The sequence below is a fragment of the Oculina patagonica genome, chromosome 5 (genome assembly GCF_052425735.1).
Source record: "Oculina patagonica isolate OP01 chromosome 5, crgOcupat, whole genome shotgun sequence".
Classification (NCBI taxonomy): domain Eukaryota; kingdom Metazoa; phylum Cnidaria; class Anthozoa; order Scleractinia; family Oculinidae; genus Oculina; species Oculina patagonica.
In genome coordinates, this window is record NC_135762.1 from 9,896,480 (window position 1) to 9,916,222 (window position 19,743).

Below are 19,743 nucleotides of genomic sequence, written 5' to 3' on the forward strand. Positions count from 1 at the left end.
GTTGCCTTGTTTGCATGTTTAAAAAAAATCAAAATCTACCATCTAGAGAAGGAAGGGCTTATTAAAAAGGGGAGCGATGAGAGGTCCAGGTTGGGGGGGGGGGGGTAGAGCTTTCATCCATTCTCGATTCACACACATCTAACATGTAACATACATGTACCGGTAATGTTCCAGTGGTTTTCAAGGTGATCTAAACGAGGCTAACTCCAAACCATTGAATGAAAACACTTTTTAGACAATAGAGATCTCAAATTACTGCTGCTCTTGTGGCAAGGAGAGTAAACAAGGGAGACTCCCAGGCCCTGCTCGCCGATCAGATAGGAAGCCTGTTCGCAGGCTAGGGAGACTTTGATGGGGTGCATGAGTCTGGTACATGAAACAGCTTTTTACTGCATTACTGATCTTTGGTTTTAAAAATTAATTTAATCTTTCTTTGTCTAATTCCAAACAATCACAGATACATACACAATACAATTATATTACCAACTATTCCAGTTAACAGGTAATGGAGGTATATTAAAATCTGCCAAAAAATCTAAAAACTAAGGTGAGAATTTTAAAAGTTATTCTTAAAGAAATAATAATCATTACTTTGAGGGAAATTCAGCAGTAGTTAAAACTGCCATGTTTACCAGTAATTATTTTTAGTTCTGCAATCAAATAACTGGAAAGATCAGTTTTCATATGATCAACAAATCATAAAACGTGAAATATCTTACAAAAAAAACACAACCAACTGTACTAGAGTAATCAGGTTTGCCGAGTTCCGGATATATAGTCATCCTAAAAAATTTTAAGCCAACATTATTTTATTACTCTTGTCACCTCTGGCCAACCAGTTGGCAATGTCATTGCTCATATTGTGGTAGGCAGAATAGTTTTTATTCCCTTTGGTTAGTCAACTACTAACAGACTCCCTCTGGAAGGGCAGACCCCCCCATTTTCTTTTAAACATTAAAGTGGCTACCTTCGCTTCACCCCCCCCCTCCCCCCCCTCCGCCCTCATTTGTATATCCCCCTTTCCTTAGAGCACCTTTGTACTCACCATTGCAGAAAAGTAATAAAACCACTTACTTGTTTTAAACTAATAAAAATTATAGGTCAACTGTACTAGTGCCAGTCTGTTTAACCTTAGAGTGGATTTGATTAACATCTGAACTTGATTTTTTTTTATTTCTCATTACCTCTACGCTTGACAATATCTACATGTATGCACTACTGACATTATTGTAAGGAGAAAATAGCTGCCAATTAACCACTCTTGATAATATTGATGACTTATTAGAGCACTGAGTAATCTTCCATATTATTATTCAACACATTGTAACACTGTCCAAATATGGTCATTATGCGCTCAATATCTGTCATCCGTAGGTGACAGATATCCTGCGGTATATGTAGTTCCGTACATCGGTACAACTACAAAGATGTCAGAACGCTTTAAAAATGTTACGAGCTCGAAAGTCGAGCAAATAATAACAAACGGGGTTCCGGAAAATATGAAGAAGTCAACCAAGTTTGCAATTAAGATTTTCAATGGTCAGTATCAAATGCTTTTTGCAACTGTGACATCTGAAATAGTTTTAAAATAACTTTTAACTAAGCAGCAAACTTCAACTTAACTAATTACAATTAATTACTTCGAGCTGAAATTCGGTTTTCATATTTTTATAATATCCTTCTTTCGCTGACAAAGAGAACCATGTTTTTTGCTTTCAGAGTGGTTTTTGCAACAAACGGAATTTATAACGAAGATTCAAGATATGGAAAAAGTCGAACTAGCGAAATGCCTCGAAAAGTTTTACCTCGGTGCAAGACAAAAGGACGGAACTTACTATAAATCGAGTTCCTTAAAAAGTATTAGAGCAGGTCTTGACCGATATTTGCAAAGCCCGGAGATAAAGAAACCGTTCAGCATCATAACCGACCCGGAATTTATTCAAGCTAACAAAGCGCTTGATGCGTTTGTAAAAACACTGAGGAAACATGGCGCCATTCCTGGTGTTGTACACAAAGAAACACTTACCCGAGAAGTCGTGGAAAAGCTCTTTGAAACCGGTCAGCTTGGTCCAGCAAATTCCAAATCTCCTACTCAGCTTCAAAATACGGTTTGGTTTTACATTTCGCTGTACTTTGGCAAGAGAGGCCGCGAAAATCAGAGGAAGATGACAAAACAAATGCTTGTGTTGCGAGCCACTCCAGATGGACGGCAGTTCTACGAAATCAACCGTAGCGTGGCTGGTGCCCTTCCCAGCACAAAGAATCACCAGGGTGGTATCACCGACGAAGAAGACAAGTCAAATGGCAAGATGTTTGAGTGTCCAGGTTCCGCTAGGTGCCCCGTTCAGACGGTGAAGAATTATATTCTTCATTTGAACCCTGAGGCAGAGTTCTTTTTTCAAAAACCAAGAGCGCTTGGGACGGCAAAGTTCAACCCCGAAGTTGACCTGATATGGTTCTGTAATTCCCCAATCGGTGAAAGATCTCTGGGAGAGATGATGAAAAGGATGACAGCCAAGGGGGGCATCTCTCTTCACCTGACCAACCATTGCATCAGAGCGACCACAGTGACCGTTCTTGGAGAAGAAAACGTTGAAGCCCGCCGAATACGTGCTGTAACCGGGCACAGAAGCGATGCTAGCATCGATTCATATCAGAGCAGACCATCCCTCAGGCAGTTTCAAGAGATGTCTAACATTCTCTCGTCGTTTGTGTCGGGAAATGAAGACTGCTCAGCTGAAAATTCCACAAGCAGTAATCAAGTACCGCCATCGGCACTGCGCGAAGCGAATCAACAATTTAAGCTTAACTTGCAGCAAGTCCAGCAATTTCAGCAACAACCACAGGGATCATTTGTTGGTTGCACCTTCAACATAACAAATAATTATAACTTTGGAAATTAACTGTTTTAAGAGAAATTAAGACATTTTTTCGACCAAAAGTCGAGTAGAAACCGTGTAAACGTGTCTTTGCATTCTGCTGTCGACAGTTTTTTCTTTTATGGCAGCGCTTTAAATTTCATTCACAAATTGGCAAAGGTTCACTTTCATTCATCCCTTTGTAGCCAATGGCGCGCGGTAAAATTTTAAAAGTAACAATAAAGGTAAAAGAGTTTTTTCGTGACCGGATTTATTGTGTTTTGTTATCAATGTGTTGAATAATAAAACAATTATCCTGCTCAATCTTGCGGAATATCGTCTGATTTTAGCCGACTCGGCCTACGGCCTCGTCGCCTAAGTATCAGGCGATATTCCACGCGATTTCGCAGGATAATTGTTAAATATAAGTAGGCAAGGCAGAGGCAGTCTCGAAAATAATTTTTCTTGACCCTTAGGGCTTTAGTTTGGCCTAAAAATAAGGTCGGCCCACTCGAATATAAGTAGGCAAGGCAGTGGCAGACCCAGACATTCAGGGAAGTGGAGGCCCGGTCATCAAATCATTAAAATATGGAGGGGTCTTGCTCTTGAAAATAATTTTTCTCCACCCTTAGGGCTTTAGTTAGGCCTAAAAAAAGGTCGGGGGCCTGCTCGAAGATAATTTTTCTTGGCCATTAGGGCTTTAGTTTGGCCTAAAAATAAGGTGGGGGCCGGGTTCCCTAGGCCCCTCCCCTTGATCCACCACTGTAAGGTACAGGTAAATTTAAAAATCCACAAACCATGTGTGATGGAATTTACTGTAAAACACAGTTCCGTCTATAACCATTCATCAGCCATAACCCGATCATAATTGATTAAAATTGAATAGACGTGTTAATCAGAAAACAGATAGCCCACCTCTTTGTCTGCTCTGCAACATTTAAAGGTGACCCACCCTCAGAACATCCTGCATTTTTCATGACCCCCCTCCCCCTTAATTCTTGCCGGCCCACCCTTGGCATAAATAATGAATGTTCCCTTAACACACCAGATGCAGGGCATATGGAAAACACAGAATCCGGAATTGGAACCATATTGAAACAGAACAAAATATTTTCCAGTATTTCAACCTTTTGCGAAACACTTGCAACCAATCACAGAAATACCAAATTGTTTAAAAGATCAAAACCATGTATATCCTTTCTCTTTTCAAATGGCTATTTAAGGATTGTAATATTCTGGTTCTAGTTTCGGTTTCGGTTCCGATTGCGGATTCTGGATTCAGTGTTGTTCCCAGATGCATAACTGACAAAGCAATCCAATAAGTTATTGAAGTACTAAAAATTTCATAAAGGAAATTTTAAGGCCAACATTTCTGTTGTGCTTAGTTTATGTTCCCTTTTTAACAAAAAAATATCAGTCACATGTATTATCACTTACATGTAGCTAAAACATCCCTTGTTATCCTAAGGCAAGAAACTTTGCAGAAACCAGTATGAGAATCATTTTTTTCAGAGCATAATTCCCATTTGTTATTTTCAGTGTCATAGACCTGCAGTGACCTGCCCTGTTCAGTTTGAAAACGGCCAAAGACATATATCTTTCCTTTAAAACTTACAGCACTTGCATGATGTCTTGGCGCAATCTCATTCCGAATACCACTCCACATGTTGGTAGCTGGATCGTACATTTCACAGCAATCCCTGACAACTGACCCAACACTAAGGCCTCCAAATACAAACACTTTTTGTTTAATGGCTGCACCACCAGCACTTGCTCTTGCTGCAAGAGTTGAAGGAAGTTTATCCCAAGTGTTATTTCTGGGATTAAACCTTTCAACAATGTTCAGGTATTCCACGGCACTGATGCCTCCAATGGCATACAGATAATTTCCGTCAGCCACTGCACATACATGTGATCTGGGACTACTCAGGGGAGGTAATTCTTGCCAAAAGTTTGTATCAGGATTGTACCTTCGCACTGTGTTTAATAGCTTGCAAGAACTGTCATGGCCACCAACAACATACAAGAAGCCTTGGAGCGTAACAGCAGCTGTCCTATATGTTACTATTTCTGGAGCTTTTGCTGGAACCCATACATTGATTGATGGATCATAGCGTTCGACAATGTTGCCATCATAAGATCCTCCAATAACATACAATTTTCCATGACAAGCACTCATAGCATGAATGTAGAGTTGACGTTTGGATGGAATTTCTGCTAGTGCATACCACTTGTCCTGTGAGGGAATGTAACACTTTGTTTCCTTCTTTGTACAAATAACAATGGCATCTTCGTGCATTTTCAGGCAATTTCTTGGTGATTGTGAAAAATAGCACTCTTCTGTACCATCGAAAGCAAACTTCATGGCATCCAAGACTTTAGTCGAGCAGTCCAAATTTTCTTTCACTAAGGGATGAGGAAGAATGACTTTAAACAGATAGTCACGTGACGTGTAAACAAAGCGAACATGACGCAACAGTCTGGAAAAGTCTTGATGATCGTTTCCTTCAAACCACCTTAGAATGGCTTCAAAGACTCTTTCTTCACTATCCACTGTTATTTCATCACTGGATATCCATTCTTCTACTTGCTCGATGCTCAGTTTTACAAAGTCTTCGCATTTTGTTGCAGCCTCAAAATTGGCAAGAATAAAATTGCTGGCTTCTTTCTCTATATTTTTCCACTGGTACTTTGTGGCGGAATAATAAGCAAAGAAACAATTAGAAGGAGACAGCGCTTTCAAAATGAAGTTGCTCGACAAATTTTTCAAGCTTTGAATGAGAAAATAATCGGCTGCAACCAACAGATCAAATGCATTGTGTTCATTGATGTCAACATGTCCTGTGTACAGATACTCCAACACTTCTTCCATGACAGCTTTGCTCGTCTCTTCCAATCGGATCACTCCTTCTTTCTTCTCTTTCATGTCGCTGTTAAGAGCGTTGTAAAAGAACGGACTTGCTGCACATAACACGATTCTGTGAGCTTTTAAACGAGCTTGATCGTCACCGGAGCCAACTTCTAGAATCACATCACAGAACTGTTCGTTCCTTCGCTGAATATCCAGGCGTTTCATCATTTCAACACAAAATTGTTCCTTAACAGTCGCCGTGATAGTTTCTGACGATAAATCCATCAACATGATGTACAACTACAAACCAGAAACCGTACTAAAACTTTCTCAGATATTTTCACAAAAATAAGAAAAAAATTACAGAGAAAGCGCGCGAGAGCGCGCGAAAGTTATGCCTCGCGCATAACTCAATGGAGTTTTTCGCTGACGGGTCCATTTGAGCCTCTGGCCACGAAAATCAGAAACAGGAATCCTTGGCCTGGATCTAGACCCTGGACCGGGATCGTACAAACTAGATTTTGACATATTTTGACGGGTGAGCAGGTTTTTTGGGCAATTTTGTGCATTACTTTGCAGTTTAATTGATAAATTAGCGTAACTTCATCGTCTACTATTAAAGAAATCATGATTTCGTAAATAGTGTTTTGCTTTGGCAGTCTGAAAATACTACACGCAAACTGCGGTGATGAAAATTACGGACAAACGCATTGTTAGTAAAAATAGACCTTTTACTTGACGTTTCGTATGTTTCAACATACATCTTCAGAAGCTAGAAGTAACCGTTACAATGAAAGTACAACTACGGTAAATTTAAATTCGAAAAACAATAGGATTGACAGATGACGAAAAACAGATGATGAAAAAAAAAAAAAATGCCGGATAATAAAATACAATAAAATAACAATTTGCACAAAACAAATTATGAAAACTAGTAAAAATAAAGTTTTTCGCTGCCCACATTATCATTCGGGGCAGGATTTTAAATCTCTTATCAATAAAGTCTCCTTTATTTTGCAATGGATAACTAACCATCCCCTTGCTAATATGTCGGAGCTAAGTGGCCCCATTTTTAAGTATGACCAGTTGACGCGACGTGTTCTGCAATAGCAGATGCGTGACTCCTACTTGTGATCGCTTTGAAATGTTCAGTTTTTCTGTCATGTAGTCTATGTTTTTTTTTTCGATGTAGCCGAAAATCTCGGCAGTCCCAACAACTAGCCTTATAAACAACCTTTGATATCTAAGAACGGTTGAGCCTGTCTTTGTATGGAAAAAAGGACTTGATGCGATGATTGCTTTGGAAAATGACCCTAAGGTCAATACAGACAAAAAGGAACAAACCGCCACGGTCCCCAAAAAGGAAATTCTTTTGATTCTACCCTTTTTAGGTTTGCAAAGCAATGTTATCGCCCCGGGGGGGGGGGGGGGGGGACTCGCATATGAAAGTGACGGGGATGCTCGTCGTTTCGCTTAGGGGTGTAAATTTCGGACTTTTGGTCTCGCTTAGGGTGTTCCGGGAAAAAACGCCCAAAACGCCAATATTTTTAGCCATAATGGTCTCGTTTAGGGTTACACACGAAGAAATATACAAATATAAACTCCATTCTTAGTTTTTTGGTATCTTTTAGGGGTCAAGAAAGGCTTGAGCCACACCCAGATTGGTCTCTTTTAGGGGTTCTTTTCAAAATTTCCGACGAGCATCCCCGTCCGTTTCATATGGGAGTCCCCCCCCGGGGTTATCGCCAAGCATTTAAATGCATGCATCAATAAATTTTATGGTTGAATTGACGACGTTTTCTAACTTTCTCGAAGTAGTTAATACGTTCGGTTTAGTCTATAGATTTACAGGATTAATAAAAATGAGCGACAGAAAATTAACACAACGTTTCGATGTCGTCATGACATCATTTTCGAGTGACAAGAAATTACGTTTCAATAGTGTGAAATGCGGTGAGAGGTGTGATTGTTCATTTTTAAGGTATCAGTGTACCCCAAAATTGACCATTTTAAAGAAAAATATATTTTGGTATTTTCAGGTAGATCTCATTAAGACCTTTCATTCAAAAAAAGAGCATGGAAAAAGATTGACTCTACACAAAGTTATGAACGAAAAACTTTTCTTGCTATTAATTATTTGATATTGATAGCTGTCAACAGGTTGTCTAAAGAAGCGCGGCGATCTAACGTTGCGTGATTATCACATTTCTTGGTTTTCGACGAGATGCTTTGGGTGTTTTGCGCTGGCAAAATGCATAGTTTTTCAGAGGTGAAAGAAGAAAATTTTCCCATTCCTTTCTCATGTTCAAAGAATGCTGCAACAACGGAAAAAGACAAAAGATTTGGCAGATGCACTAGTAGATAGCGACAGCGAATTATTTTTCGCGGTAACGCCTCGACCCGACATCACGACCAGTTCCTCGGCTTACTTTAGGACCTATAGGATGCTTGCGACTCCACGTTTTTGCTGTTTTAGATTTAACATTTCTAAAACTGTTGCAGTGAGACCAAAATTGTTATAAAGCGAGCGGTAAAAATAAAATTATGCAACAGACTGTTTCCGACCAGAAGCAACATTTGACACCGCTTTGAACAAGCTCAACGCGTGATCATTTTCACACGTCTTGTGTAATTAATCTCATTAAAGCGGAAGTACGCTCCAAAATACATTTTCTTTCGTATCTCGTAAACACAGTTTCGAAGAGAGAGGCGCACATTTTAAATTCGTTTTCAATGGGGTTTCAACAATTTTCGCTGAAATTTGGCAAGAATGTTGCCCGATAATTGAGCAACAAAACTTTGTCGGCGAATTTTAACTTTTTTCCTCTTTCAAAAGTTATGGCTGTTTAAACGCAGGGAATAGTTGTTCCTTACACTCTGAAAGTTTAACTGAGTGTCAAAAACAAACCAGACAAGTAATCAATATTCCTCGACATAGTTTCTTAGAGAAATGTGTGAAGAACACACAGCGATGCTAATCGCTTTTTCCCACTCAAATTTGTCCGGAAACGAACCCGATTTGTGAGCCTCGGTACTTTTGGAAATAACACGCTCTTTTTGGATAACATTAATATTTTTACTTAAAATAAATATATCTCCGTAATCTACAATACCTAAGCTTTCAGAAAATATCTACTTTGCTATAGTTAATTACCAGACGTCACGCGTTCAACTTTGTGCAACATGCCGCAACACCTATGTAGCCTGCGAACAGGCTCCCGAGTGGGGTAACGCGAGCGAAGCGAGCGGCGAACGCGAGCTAAGCGAGCGGAAGAGCGGGGCCTGAGGGGGAATACGGGTCAGGCCCCGCTCTTCCGCTCGCTTAGCTCGCGTTCGCCGCTCGCTTCGCTCGCGTAACCCCACTCGGGAGCCTGTTCGCAGGCTACACCTATGAAGAAATAACGCGTGTTCTAATTCATGCGCGCGCGACTTTATGACGTCACTAATGAAACTGTCTTTGTGACGACAAAAAACATGATTTTTCTCCGCGATGTTGTTTACCCATCAGCTGGATTCTAATTTGTTACCGAGCGACGTTTGCGAAAGTAAGTTTATATTTTTTAACAGTCACCTGGCATTTGGTTGTCATAAATTGCTTTCGTTTTTATTTTGCCAGGAAGTTTGTCATCATAAATCAAAAGAACAACGCTGAGGAAAACGAACAACAAAAAGCAGTAAGTTTTGAGGATCACGCGGGTAAATAGCAAAATCAAGCAAAATCCTGCTCATACAGGATGGTGATTCAACTGATTACAGCTAGATAAATCAGCGATGAAAGTCAGTTTTACCCTCACGCATTGCCTACAAGGAAAAAAAGCTTAAAAAAACTATCGCCTGCTAAGAAAATACTGAACGTGCCATTACAAAAGGCGCATGCATGAAAGACGATAGCGTAAAGGTAAGAGGTTAGGTGGTGGTACAAAAGCCTTAAATCTCGCACTTCTTTTTCATTCATTAGCGTATTACATAGGTATCCGGAATTATTCGGGCTATCTGAGAAGAATTTAGGGGGTGACCTGCAAAGTTGTAGCATTCCACCCAAACACAATTTCTTCTAATGCTTTAATTGCCTTTACCGTTTCTTTTTATGCCTCTGGTGTTAGTTAAATAACCTGATTAGTTATTGATGAAAGTTAACGATTCCCTGGGGCTTATTTTTTCAGCACCTTTTGAGAGAGAGACAGAGAGGGGGGGACGGGGTGTTAGTAAAGAATGACTTATTTCAAACCAAGTTTCAGTTAGGGTGGAGAGAGGAAGAAAGAGGTGAGGGGGGGGGGGGGGGGGGTTAATAGAGCTTCCATGGTACTAGATTGCCTGTTTTCCAGCACCTTCTGTTTTCCAATCACACACCATCCAACAAACCAGTATACATTCCAGTGGTTTCCAAGGTGACCTAAATGAGGCTGATTCCAAGATATTGAGACACGCTTAAAGGGAGCTTTGTAGACAAGCACAGCCATGATTAAGAACAATTTTATGAGGAAATGGGGAGTTTCTACCTCTAGGAGTAAGCCTGAAGCGTTTGGTCTTTAAATAACTTTTTGGGCACTTTGATAGCTTTTAACATTGTGTGGTTCCAGAAAATATCCATACTCCCCCCACAGAAGGGATTGGAAATTCCGGAGAGTAGGGGGGGGGGGGGTTCACAAAGACCCAAAACTTTAAAGCAATGTATGGAGCTAAATTGGAATTTCCAGAGGGGTGGGGGGTCATAGGGAAAATCCCTTCCGTGGGGGGATATGGATATTTTCTGGAACCACACATTGTTTTTCTTTGATTCATCCAAGTGACACGCAATATGTTCACGATTTATATAGTTCCTTCCTCTAGCCACTTTTACTAAAATTATAAAATTCTAACAGTCTAGTTGCTCTCTTAAAATCGTTACTGAGGAGATCTCAAAATACTATTTCTGAGGCAGAAAGAGTTAACAAGAGAGACTTGATGGGTGCCTGTGTTTGGTAATTGCTTTACTGAATCACAGATCTTTGGTTTACAAAATAATTTTTAATCTTCTTTTGTGCAAGTCAAAACTCAACAATGACAACCACCTTAAAGTTTTCTTTTGGAATCATGTTTACATGTATAAAGTTAAAATGTTACATAATAATATCACAATAACAGCAACATGTATAACAACATTACCAACAACTCCAGTTAACAGTTAATGCTGGTAGTACTGTAAGAGTAAGATCTGCTTACAACTTAGAGATCCATAGAATTAAGAAGTTATTCTTCAGCAAATAATTACTTTAGAATGTTAACAGTTAATGCAAGTACATTAAAATCTGTCTAAAATCTAAAAAAAACTTTGGGTAAAATTTGAAGTTACTCTTAGCAAATAATTTCTTAAGGAGGAAATTGGCTGTACATGTAGTTAAAACTGCCACGTTAAGTTATATCTTAACTTCAAAAAGAATTCATCAATTATATAAAATAAAATGGCTGGATCCGTTTTTTATGTGATTAAAGAATTTTTAATACCGTGTTTATTCAATTAAGCGCCCTGGGCCCTTATTAAATTTTTGGACCTTAAAAGTTGGCGCTTATTCGAGGTGGGCGCTTATTAAATTTTCACCTTTTTAGCAAGCAGTAAGTTTATTTTGTAGATGAACTAAAGCAGAATTTTAACTGTTCATTGGATGTTTCTGTAAAATACTAAGAAAACTCGGTCTTCGAAAAAGTCTTTAAGTAGTACTTAGTTAACAACATTCAACCGAATTTTCACTAAGGTCAATAATCTTCTTGTACGCTTCAGATTTTTTTGGAGGAGTGGGGAGGGGTGGGCGCTTATTCGAGGCTGGACGCTTATTAATTTTTCCTACCTATAGGGTGGGCGCTTATTCGAGGTGGGCGCTTATTCAAGGTGTGCACTTATTCGAGGTTGGGCGCTTAATCAAATAAATACAGAATTAAACATAAGGTTTTGTAAAACACTTTTAAACGACTCCATGTCATTTTCCATCTGGTTTTCATTCTTTTAAGAAAGAATGAAAATCAGACCGAAAATGACATGGAGTCATCAACACACCATTCCACTTTGATATTGCTGATCAACAAATTTCCAGAACATGACAAATAGACTTAAACACAAAATAGTATAGAAGGAAAATCAGATTGAAACCATCAGTGAGCTTAGAATACCAAGTCATATTTCTTGTCTACCTTTTACCATTCTTGTCATGTGACAATGCCATATTGATATTGTGGTCGGCAGAAATAGTTTTGATCCCTTTTTGCAAAGAACCACTGGCTGCCCACCCTCCTCCCCTCAGGAAGGGCAGACCCCCCTAGAAAGAATTGTTGCATTCTGATTGGTTTTTTGTTTGTTAACTTAAGACTAACCCATAAACCCTGCTTGGGTATAACTAGTTAGTTATTATAGTTATTGTTTTGGATCAGCGAGACGTAAATTTTTTAACTATAGTTAGATTGAACAGAGAAGCGGTCACATTACCGAAATAACTAACTATAGTTAAAGCCGTCTTAACTATAGTGAGCAGTCTAGATGTGACTGCAGTCACTGTTCACACAATGAGCGGTCAGATAAGATGATTGGTAGCAGTGAAAAACACTGATTAATCAGAGTTCCAGGGATAATGAAAGTGTACATGTAGTAACAACAGAACTGCTGAGATTGATGCCCTTTGAATGTTCGAACAGAAACTCTTCAGCAATGAAAAAAATTATATCAGTTAATTCTTGACTCATAATATCAAAATATTTGCCTCTACAAGATCAGTCTACCTCAGTCTTAATCAGCCTAAAAAATGGTCAGAGGAACATTCCTCTAGGGGTCAATAGGAGACTCCAATATTACTGTATTTGCTTACATAGTATTCCTTTCTGTACATATGGGAGAGGCTTCCTTGCCCGGATTGGTCTCATCAGCCAACTCCGGACACACCGTAGCAATTTATCAACAAACTAGATTTTGGTCATCTTCGATTACGAAGGACGCACAATAACATTCCTTACCAATAAATAAAACAAATAAATAAATACAAAATCCTTTGAAATACAGTAACTGATTTTGAAATACTGGTAGCAGGATCTGACTAGATAAGAGCTCAACTGTTTATCCATTTAAAAAATTGAAAAAAAATTAAAAAATAGATATATATTTTAAAAAGTTTAAAACTTTAAGGGCTTTAAACTCAACAGGCACAAGCGCATGATTATGGTTTGACCTCCTTGCAAGTAGCTAGGACATCTCGCAATATTCTAAGACGTGACATTTTGAAAAATCTAGAAAAAAATGTCCGAATATGTTTTTCCCATACACATGTGTGTGTATTGTTGTTTACATCATAGACTTGCAACGACATTTCTTCTCCACGCTCTAGTTCTTCACTTCGAATACCACCAAAGACATAAATTTTCCCTTTAAAACTTACAGCACTTGCATAGCCTCTAAGTGAAACTCCACCTGGAATGCCAGTCCACTTGTTGGTAGTTGGATCATACATTTCACAGGGATCTGCTGTTGATTGTTCGGCAAGGCCTCCAAATACAAACACTCTTTGACTGACGGCTGCACCACCAGCGTGTCTTCGTCTTGCAAGAGTTGAACAAATTTCATCCCAAGTGTTATTTCTGGGATCAAACCTTTCAACAGTATTCAGGAATTTACCAGTTGCATTGACCCCTCCAATAGCATACAAATAATTTCCATCAGCCACTGCACATACACTTGATCTAGGGCCACCAAGGGAAGAGACGTCCTGCCAGATGTGCGTGTCTGGATTGAATTTCTGTACCGTGCTCAATCGCTTCTCATCCTTGTCTTTTCCACCAATAACATACAAGAAGCCTTGTAGTGTTACAGCAGCTGCGCATCCTCCTGAAACATCACTTTCAGGGGCCTTTCCAGAGGTCCATAAGTTAAGTGACGGCTCATAGCGTGAATAGGTGCTGCTGTTCACATTTCCACCAACGACATACAGTTTACCATGACAAGTAGTTGTGGCGTAACTGTATGGGTTATGAGGGGGCAACAGGCCAGCCAACTCATACCACTTGTTTTCAGAAGGATGGTAACACAATGTTCTCTTTTTACCACATGCAGCAATAACATCTTCGTGTGTTTTCAGGCAGTTTCTCGCAGACTGGCTGAAAAATCTCTCTTCTGTTCCCTCAGAAATACTATCAATTGCATCAAGGACTAAATCTGAACATCTCTTTCTGGATTTTACAAAGCGATGCGGTAGAATCACTTTGGTCAGGTAATTGAGTGGCACGTAAACCAAGCGAACATGCTGAAACAACTCATAAAAACATTGATGTTTTCTGGAGCCGTTTTTCTCGACCCACTTTACAATCACTTCAAAGACTTCCTCCTCTCCATTTATGATGATTTCATCTCTTGAAATCCACTCCTCGACTTGTTGGCTGCTTAAGTTCAGAAAGTCTTCTGTTTCGCTGACAGGAAGAAAGTTGGCAAGAATGAAATCTTTTGCACCTTTCTGGAGATCTTCGCAACGATACTTCACGGCCAAATAATAAACCCCGATACAGTTGGAAAGAGACAGCGTTTGTAAAATGAATTTGCTCGATGACAGTTTAAGACTTGGAATGAGAAAATAATCTGATTGTGCTAACAACTCGTAAGCATTGTGTTCTTTGATGTCAACATGTCCTGTGTACAGATACTCCAACACTTCTTCCATCACAGCTTTGCTTGTCTCTTCCAATCGGATCAATCCTTCTTTCTTTTCTTTCATGTCGCTGTTAAGAGCATTGTCAAAGAACGGACTTCCAGCACATAACACGATTCTGTGAGCTTTCAAACGAGCTTGATCGTCACCGGAGCCAACTTCTAGAATCACATCGCAGAACTGTTCGTTCTGTCGTTGAGTATCGAGGCCTTTCATCATTTCCACACAAAACTTTTGCTTAGCAGTCTCCGCGGATGGTGAAAGAATAGATTCCATGAGTAGGCTCGTCAAATTATGGTGATTGAAAGCGAAGTATGCGAGTCAAACACAGCTGAAGTTTTGCTGATATCGAAATTTCTGCTGGAAGCGTCGCTGGAAGCCTTGGACGCTATACCGCTGTTCATTACAGAGCCCGCAGACAAGAGCGGTTCAACCAGAGAATGGAACGGTGAATAACATACAAAGGACTGTGGAATGGTTAAAACAAACTAAAAAGACACTTGATTGGATGTCCAACATTATTTTTATTTTTTCAAACTCTTAATTGTCCTTAAACGTATTGCGTGACGGAGAGAGTCACAGTATAGTTAAAATCTGAGTAACGACACTGATAATGAAATAAGTTTTAAACGGATTGTTTAAGGGTCCGGATGTAGTTTCTTGAAAAACTCATAGACTTTTACCCTTCTTTTGGCTCAAATTCGCCATTTCGAGCCAAAAGAACGACACTACACAAAACGTAGGAAACTTAACATTTATTCAGCACAAATTTGATATATTTTGCACCATTATACGCAATCCTACAAACCACTCGGTAAATTCCATACATTCTCTATAAAAATGTAAATGTGCACACATACACAAACAGTTTGTCTGGGCCCCTGTGCCATTAAGGCTCCGGATTGTGTTCGTTATAACAAGGATTTCGTTATAGCGGAGCTCCTCAGCGCGCGCCAGCGCGCGGAGCGGAGCACCATGGGTAATGCGGGTACGAGAGAATTTTTGTAAACCCAGGAGGCCGAAAAAATTTGGTGCGTACGCCCGACCGCGCGCGCGTACAGACTCTCGGGGAGGGGGAGGGGAGTCCCAAGGCAACCCAAGCAGAGGGGGGAGGGGAGACAATCTTCTGCCTCCTTCGTTAACCAGAAATGAGTGAGGTAATCGACTAAGATCTTTGATATTGGACATCCATTTTATGGTCAATTGACAGCTGTCAAAACAACGTATCCGCTGACCAGTATCACATAACCATATCGCGGGCTCAGGTTTAGAACTAGTCAAGGACGCGTGTTTTTTTTTAAGTTGACCGCTGACCAAGTTATAGCATTGCTATTGGTCCGCGGGCGCAAGTACTTTTCCATGGTCAGTCCATTTAGATTTACATGAAGGACAAAGTGAACAACCCGGTCAGTTTGAAAGCTGAACGAAGCACAAGGAGAAACCGAGCAGGAAAAAGAAATGTCTACGTAAATATTTCTCGGTCTACCCCGTCTAAAGGCTTTACACATCATGGAAGTTATGGCAAACGATAAGGGCTTACGGGGAGATCCGAAAAAATGGCACAGGTGGAGAGCGAGCGAGTTTCTACCGTTTCGGCGGCTGACCAGCTCTAGTAATTGAGCTAAACGCAATTAACTGAAGTGAAGGAAAAAAGAAGTGTCAATAGCTACACGGATGGAAAAGGCTGAAATAGACCTTCGCAGATAATTCAAAGGTCGGTGGTGCTGGAGTAAGTTATAATTTATAGCTTACACATATCATGTACTACGCGGTTGGATAATAATACGAAAAACTGCGGCCGCTTCGCCTCCGATTAATTCATGAGCTGGTTGAAAGCTTTGCCCTGCTGAATTGCTGTGAATTGACAAGCATTCTCCGACTTCAAATATGAGGTAACAAACTTTGACTTTACTGAATACACTAAGTCCATGTTTTTTGTGAAAATCTGTAATTATATGCTTACACATGTACTACGCGGTTGGATAATACGAAAAACTGCGGCCGCTTCGCCTCCGATTAATTCATGAGCTGCTAATGACTTAATGTTTTTATTTAAACTCCCAGCTAAACTTAGTGTTTTAGTTTTTTTAATTCATCTATTTATTCTTATTTACTCGCTGTTGGAATTCGTTTGAACGAACTATTTTAGGGTCGTGGACGAATACGCTAAGAGATCGTTACGTTGCGAATTTCTTGCGTTGACACGTTTTTACCACACCTTAGCAGAAACAAAAAAAAAACTCAGTTTATTTCCACATTAAACTATCTTAGTTAATTATTTTGAGTAATTTTATAAAACACAATTGTTCGCTCTACTTGTAATTCATGCCATTTTAGACACTGTATGCAGCTGTGTATGCAAACTTACATTGACTATCACCATGTCAGTGTTGAATGTGTATCTTTGCAATGGCAATGTTTTTTCTATACAAGTAAGTTAACAAGAAATCTCCAAGTAGAAAAGCTAAATATCCCATTGTAGGAAGGAAGGGTCACTACACTGAGTGTATAAACGAAAGAGGCTAATATTATTATATTTGATGAGATCCATTAAATAAGACAGAATTTTTATAAATTCTTTTTATAAACAGGGCCATTAATTAGAGCTAGTGTGGTGGTTTTTAATAGATTATTATGTCAATCCTTCTTTTAGGTAGTGTTATATTCTGCCATTAAGCCGCAATGAATGAACAATACCTACTGGCTACAGTCAAGTTTTGTTGAACTTGGTATAGAATGCTCTGTGCAAAGTGGACAACAGCAAAGTAAATCAGGTATCTAGTTTATATTAGTTATAATTGAAATATGTTTTTATTCAGTTTCGTTCTTTTTTTACCCAGCTGCTTTAATCTGCATTTGGTTGCTGCTGATCTTCTTACTTTGTGAAATATTTGCATTCATTATTCAACTCCTCAATGGAGGTTGCCTATTCACCGAGTTAGGATTTCAAATTGGATTTCGAGTTAGGATTTTGAGTTGGATTTACAAGTTCGATTTTCCAGTTGGATTTCTAGTTGGATTTCGAGTTAAGATTTCGAGTTGGATTTCAAGTTAGGATTTCGAGTTGGATTTTCGAGTTGGATTTTGGAGTTGGATTTCGAGTTAGATTTCGAGTTAGGATTTCGAGTTGGATTTTCAAGTTGCTTACCGTACTAAGCACTCCGGTTAGCCTACTATACACGCCAGTTAGCTTACTATGCACTCCGGTTAGCCTACTACACACTCCTGTTAGCCTACTATTCACTTTGGTTAGCCTACTATGCACTCCAGTTAGCCTGTTTATGGTTAGCTTTCAATAATTGTAATGGGTTTTGCTTTGTAAAAAAAAATCCAACTCGAAATCCTAACTCGAAAATCCAACTCGAAATCCTAACTCGAAAATCCAACTCGAAAATCCAACTCGAAATCCTTACTCGAAATCCAACTCGAAAATCCAACTAGTAATCCTAACTCAAAAATCCAACTCGAAAATCCAACTCGAAAATCCAACTTGTAATCCTAACTCAAAAATCCAACTCGAAAATCCAACTCAAAAATCCAACTTGAAATCCTAACTCGAAATCCTAACTCGGGAGTTAGTTTGTCTCTCTTCAATGACATTCAAAACAACTACAATGTATTAGTAGACAATTTAAATAATTAATATTTCACTAAAAGTATGTTTTCATGAAATGCCTAGATCTTGTACCAGAAAATATCTATACCCTATCCTCACTGTGGAAGGTTAAATGGTTTGAATGTCACCTCCCCTCACAAACTCCTCACAAATTCCAATGTGTGGTTATGGCAGAAATCCATGGCCAGCTCATCCTCAGTGTATGAACCAGTGAAACAAGGCATCAAAGAGCCTCAAAACAACATGGAGCAGGAAAACAATAGCTTCAAAACAGACATTTTTCACAGGTTGTTATACCAAGGAAAACCCAAATATTCAGATCCATCCCATGTAAGGTCAATGGAAGTTCCAAAAGGGCTAGCGGGAGGGGGAGGGGGGTTGATTAAAGGCCAAACCTTTTAATTACCGGTAAGAGGGGGTGTTAGGGTTTGCAGTGATGCTTTGAGTTTATTAAAATATTTAGCTGACTTTGCAGTTATCAGTAAAAAAAATAGTCTGTGCTGATCCATCTCTGTTAAATATCTAATGGATCCTTTTGCATCCAGTGGTTTGGCTTCAGTTAAACAAGCTCAAGTTAAGTGTTTTGTTTTATAAATTATTGATATTGATGACAATTAATCAATGTGGCATTTGACTTTTTTCAGGGTTAACATGAGTTGCAGAGTTTGCAGTGTCACAGACACAAAAACAGACAAGGACAAGGACATAAATAGAAAACAGGAAAGATTAAATCCAGCTCGATGTTTGGGTGTCGTCATGATGCTATTTTTATTAAGAGACTAGTAAATTACATGTAAATTAAAATCAAGAAAAGCTGCAAATAAGCAAAATTTAGATTTTAAATGTCTACCTTGATTTGATAAAAGGTGGCTATCGGGCTGTTAAGGAATGTATGGGGTTTCATATTTTGTTTTTTTTGAGGATACGGAGAATTATTCGGCTTTCTTCCAATGAAATGTCGCCCTGTCTAATGTAGTGAATGAAATCTTACTTTTTTTTCTCCCTCCCTGTCTCCCCCCCCCCCGTCTCCCTCCCCCTAGAATTACTTGTGGTTAGTCTAGCCCAGTCTCTAACTCCAACCCCTCTCTTTCATTTGAATTCTAGTTGCGCGCGCTAACTAGTAGAACAGTTGTGATCTATAGCTTTCCATTCTGCTGTCTAAAGGAAGTTTGCCGGAGGACATCATTAAGTCCCGTGAAGGTGAAAGTCTTACGATTTGCAAGTTGTGCGTCGGCTGTTATCGTACCTCAAACCGAGCTTTAGGCGGTTAAACACAGATAACCGGTCGGCTCGTTTTGCCAGGTACAGATAATGTTGAGCTTGCTTTAGACAGCAAAGGTCTTTAGCCACATCAATTAGGACTCGGAACTAGACTATACGGGCTGATTTGAAGGCGGTCATAACGATATTTGGCTTGAACTTTACCGTGGCTAAAGACTTAGTTTTTTACTGTTGAAGTTTGTGGAGGGGGCGTTACGCGCTCGACGAGATTCAAATACATCCGGGACATTGTCGGTTATTTCTAAAAGAAACATGTCGAAGTGGATAGCCAAGGAATCGCTTCAAGCGCTGATGTGAGTACATAGTTTTCTTTTTCCCTCAATTTTAGGCGTTCTCCGCCTAGCTAACACTCATAGTTCATAGTTCTCTGTGATTCGCTAGTGGGAGGCGATGCGATCGTGTGCATTTCCGGCCGCGACAATGGAGTTGACAATTGAGATAACACATGCCCGCTTCCTCAGATATTTCGCCTGATTTGCT

At 39.5% G+C, this 19,743-nt stretch overlaps 4 protein-coding genes, 2 long non-coding RNA genes and 1 pseudogene across 8 annotated transcripts in view; 3 read left to right on the top strand and 4 right to left on the bottom strand.

Annotated features, from left to right (window-relative positions):
• The window catches only part of LOC144655393 (uncharacterized), a 200,824-nt gene that overhangs the window by 158,961 nt on the left and 22,120 nt on the right, over positions 1–19,743 (bottom strand). The gene's annotated exons all lie outside the window — the stretch shown is intronic.
• LOC144655389 (uncharacterized) overlaps positions 1–19,743 on the bottom strand; it is a 170,230-nt pseudogene that overhangs the window by 82,425 nt on the left and 68,062 nt on the right. The gene's annotated exons all lie outside the window — the stretch shown is intronic.
• On the top strand, positions 1,029–3,507 carry LOC144655391 (uncharacterized protein KIAA1958-like). 2 transcript variants are annotated; one of them, XM_078515638.1, is made up of 2 exons: positions 1,029–1,778; positions 1,909–3,507. In XM_078515638.1, exons 1-2 carry the CDS (start codon positions 1,703–1,705, stop codon positions 2,901–2,903), a joined length of 1,071 nt encoding a protein of 356 aa, XP_078371764.1. In that variant the 5' UTR covers positions 1,029–1,702; the 3' UTR covers positions 2,904–3,507. The 2 variants fall into 2 exon arrangements, with proteins under 2 accessions (XP_078371764.1, XP_078371763.1); XM_078515637.1 differs by having other exon boundaries at positions 1,029–1,539; positions 1,720–3,507.
• LOC144655385 (kelch-like protein 7) overlaps positions 3,900–19,743 on the bottom strand; it is an 83,434-nt gene continuing 67,590 nt past the window's right edge. Inside the window, exon 2 of the mRNA XM_078515631.1 lies at positions 3,900–6,156. Coding sequence (XP_078371757.1) covers positions 4,288–6,000 — 1,713 coding nt within the window. The 5' untranslated portion in view covers positions 6,001–6,156 and the 3' untranslated portion in view covers positions 3,900–4,287. The remainder of the gene's footprint in view (positions 6,157–19,743) is intronic.
• LOC144655431 (uncharacterized) overlaps positions 9,209–19,743 on the top strand; it is a 34,228-nt gene continuing 23,693 nt past the window's right edge. The window contains exons 1-2 of the long non-coding RNA XR_013571100.1: positions 9,209–9,254; positions 9,326–9,383. This is a non-coding gene — a long non-coding RNA (uncharacterized LOC144655431). The remainder of the gene's footprint in view (positions 9,255–9,325; positions 9,384–19,743) is intronic.
• LOC144655383 (kelch-like protein 11) lies at positions 11,866–15,296 on the bottom strand. The gene has a single exon (XM_078515628.1). The coding sequence runs from the start codon at positions 14,640–14,642 to the stop codon at positions 12,888–12,890; it is 1,755 nt and encodes a 584-aa protein (XP_078371754.1). The 5' UTR covers positions 14,643–15,296; the 3' UTR covers positions 11,866–12,887.
• On the top strand, positions 15,305–18,670 carry LOC144655430 (uncharacterized). Its single transcript, XR_013571098.1, has 3 exons — positions 15,305–16,258; positions 17,020–17,140; positions 18,627–18,670. It is a non-coding gene; the product is annotated as an uncharacterized LOC144655430 (long non-coding RNA).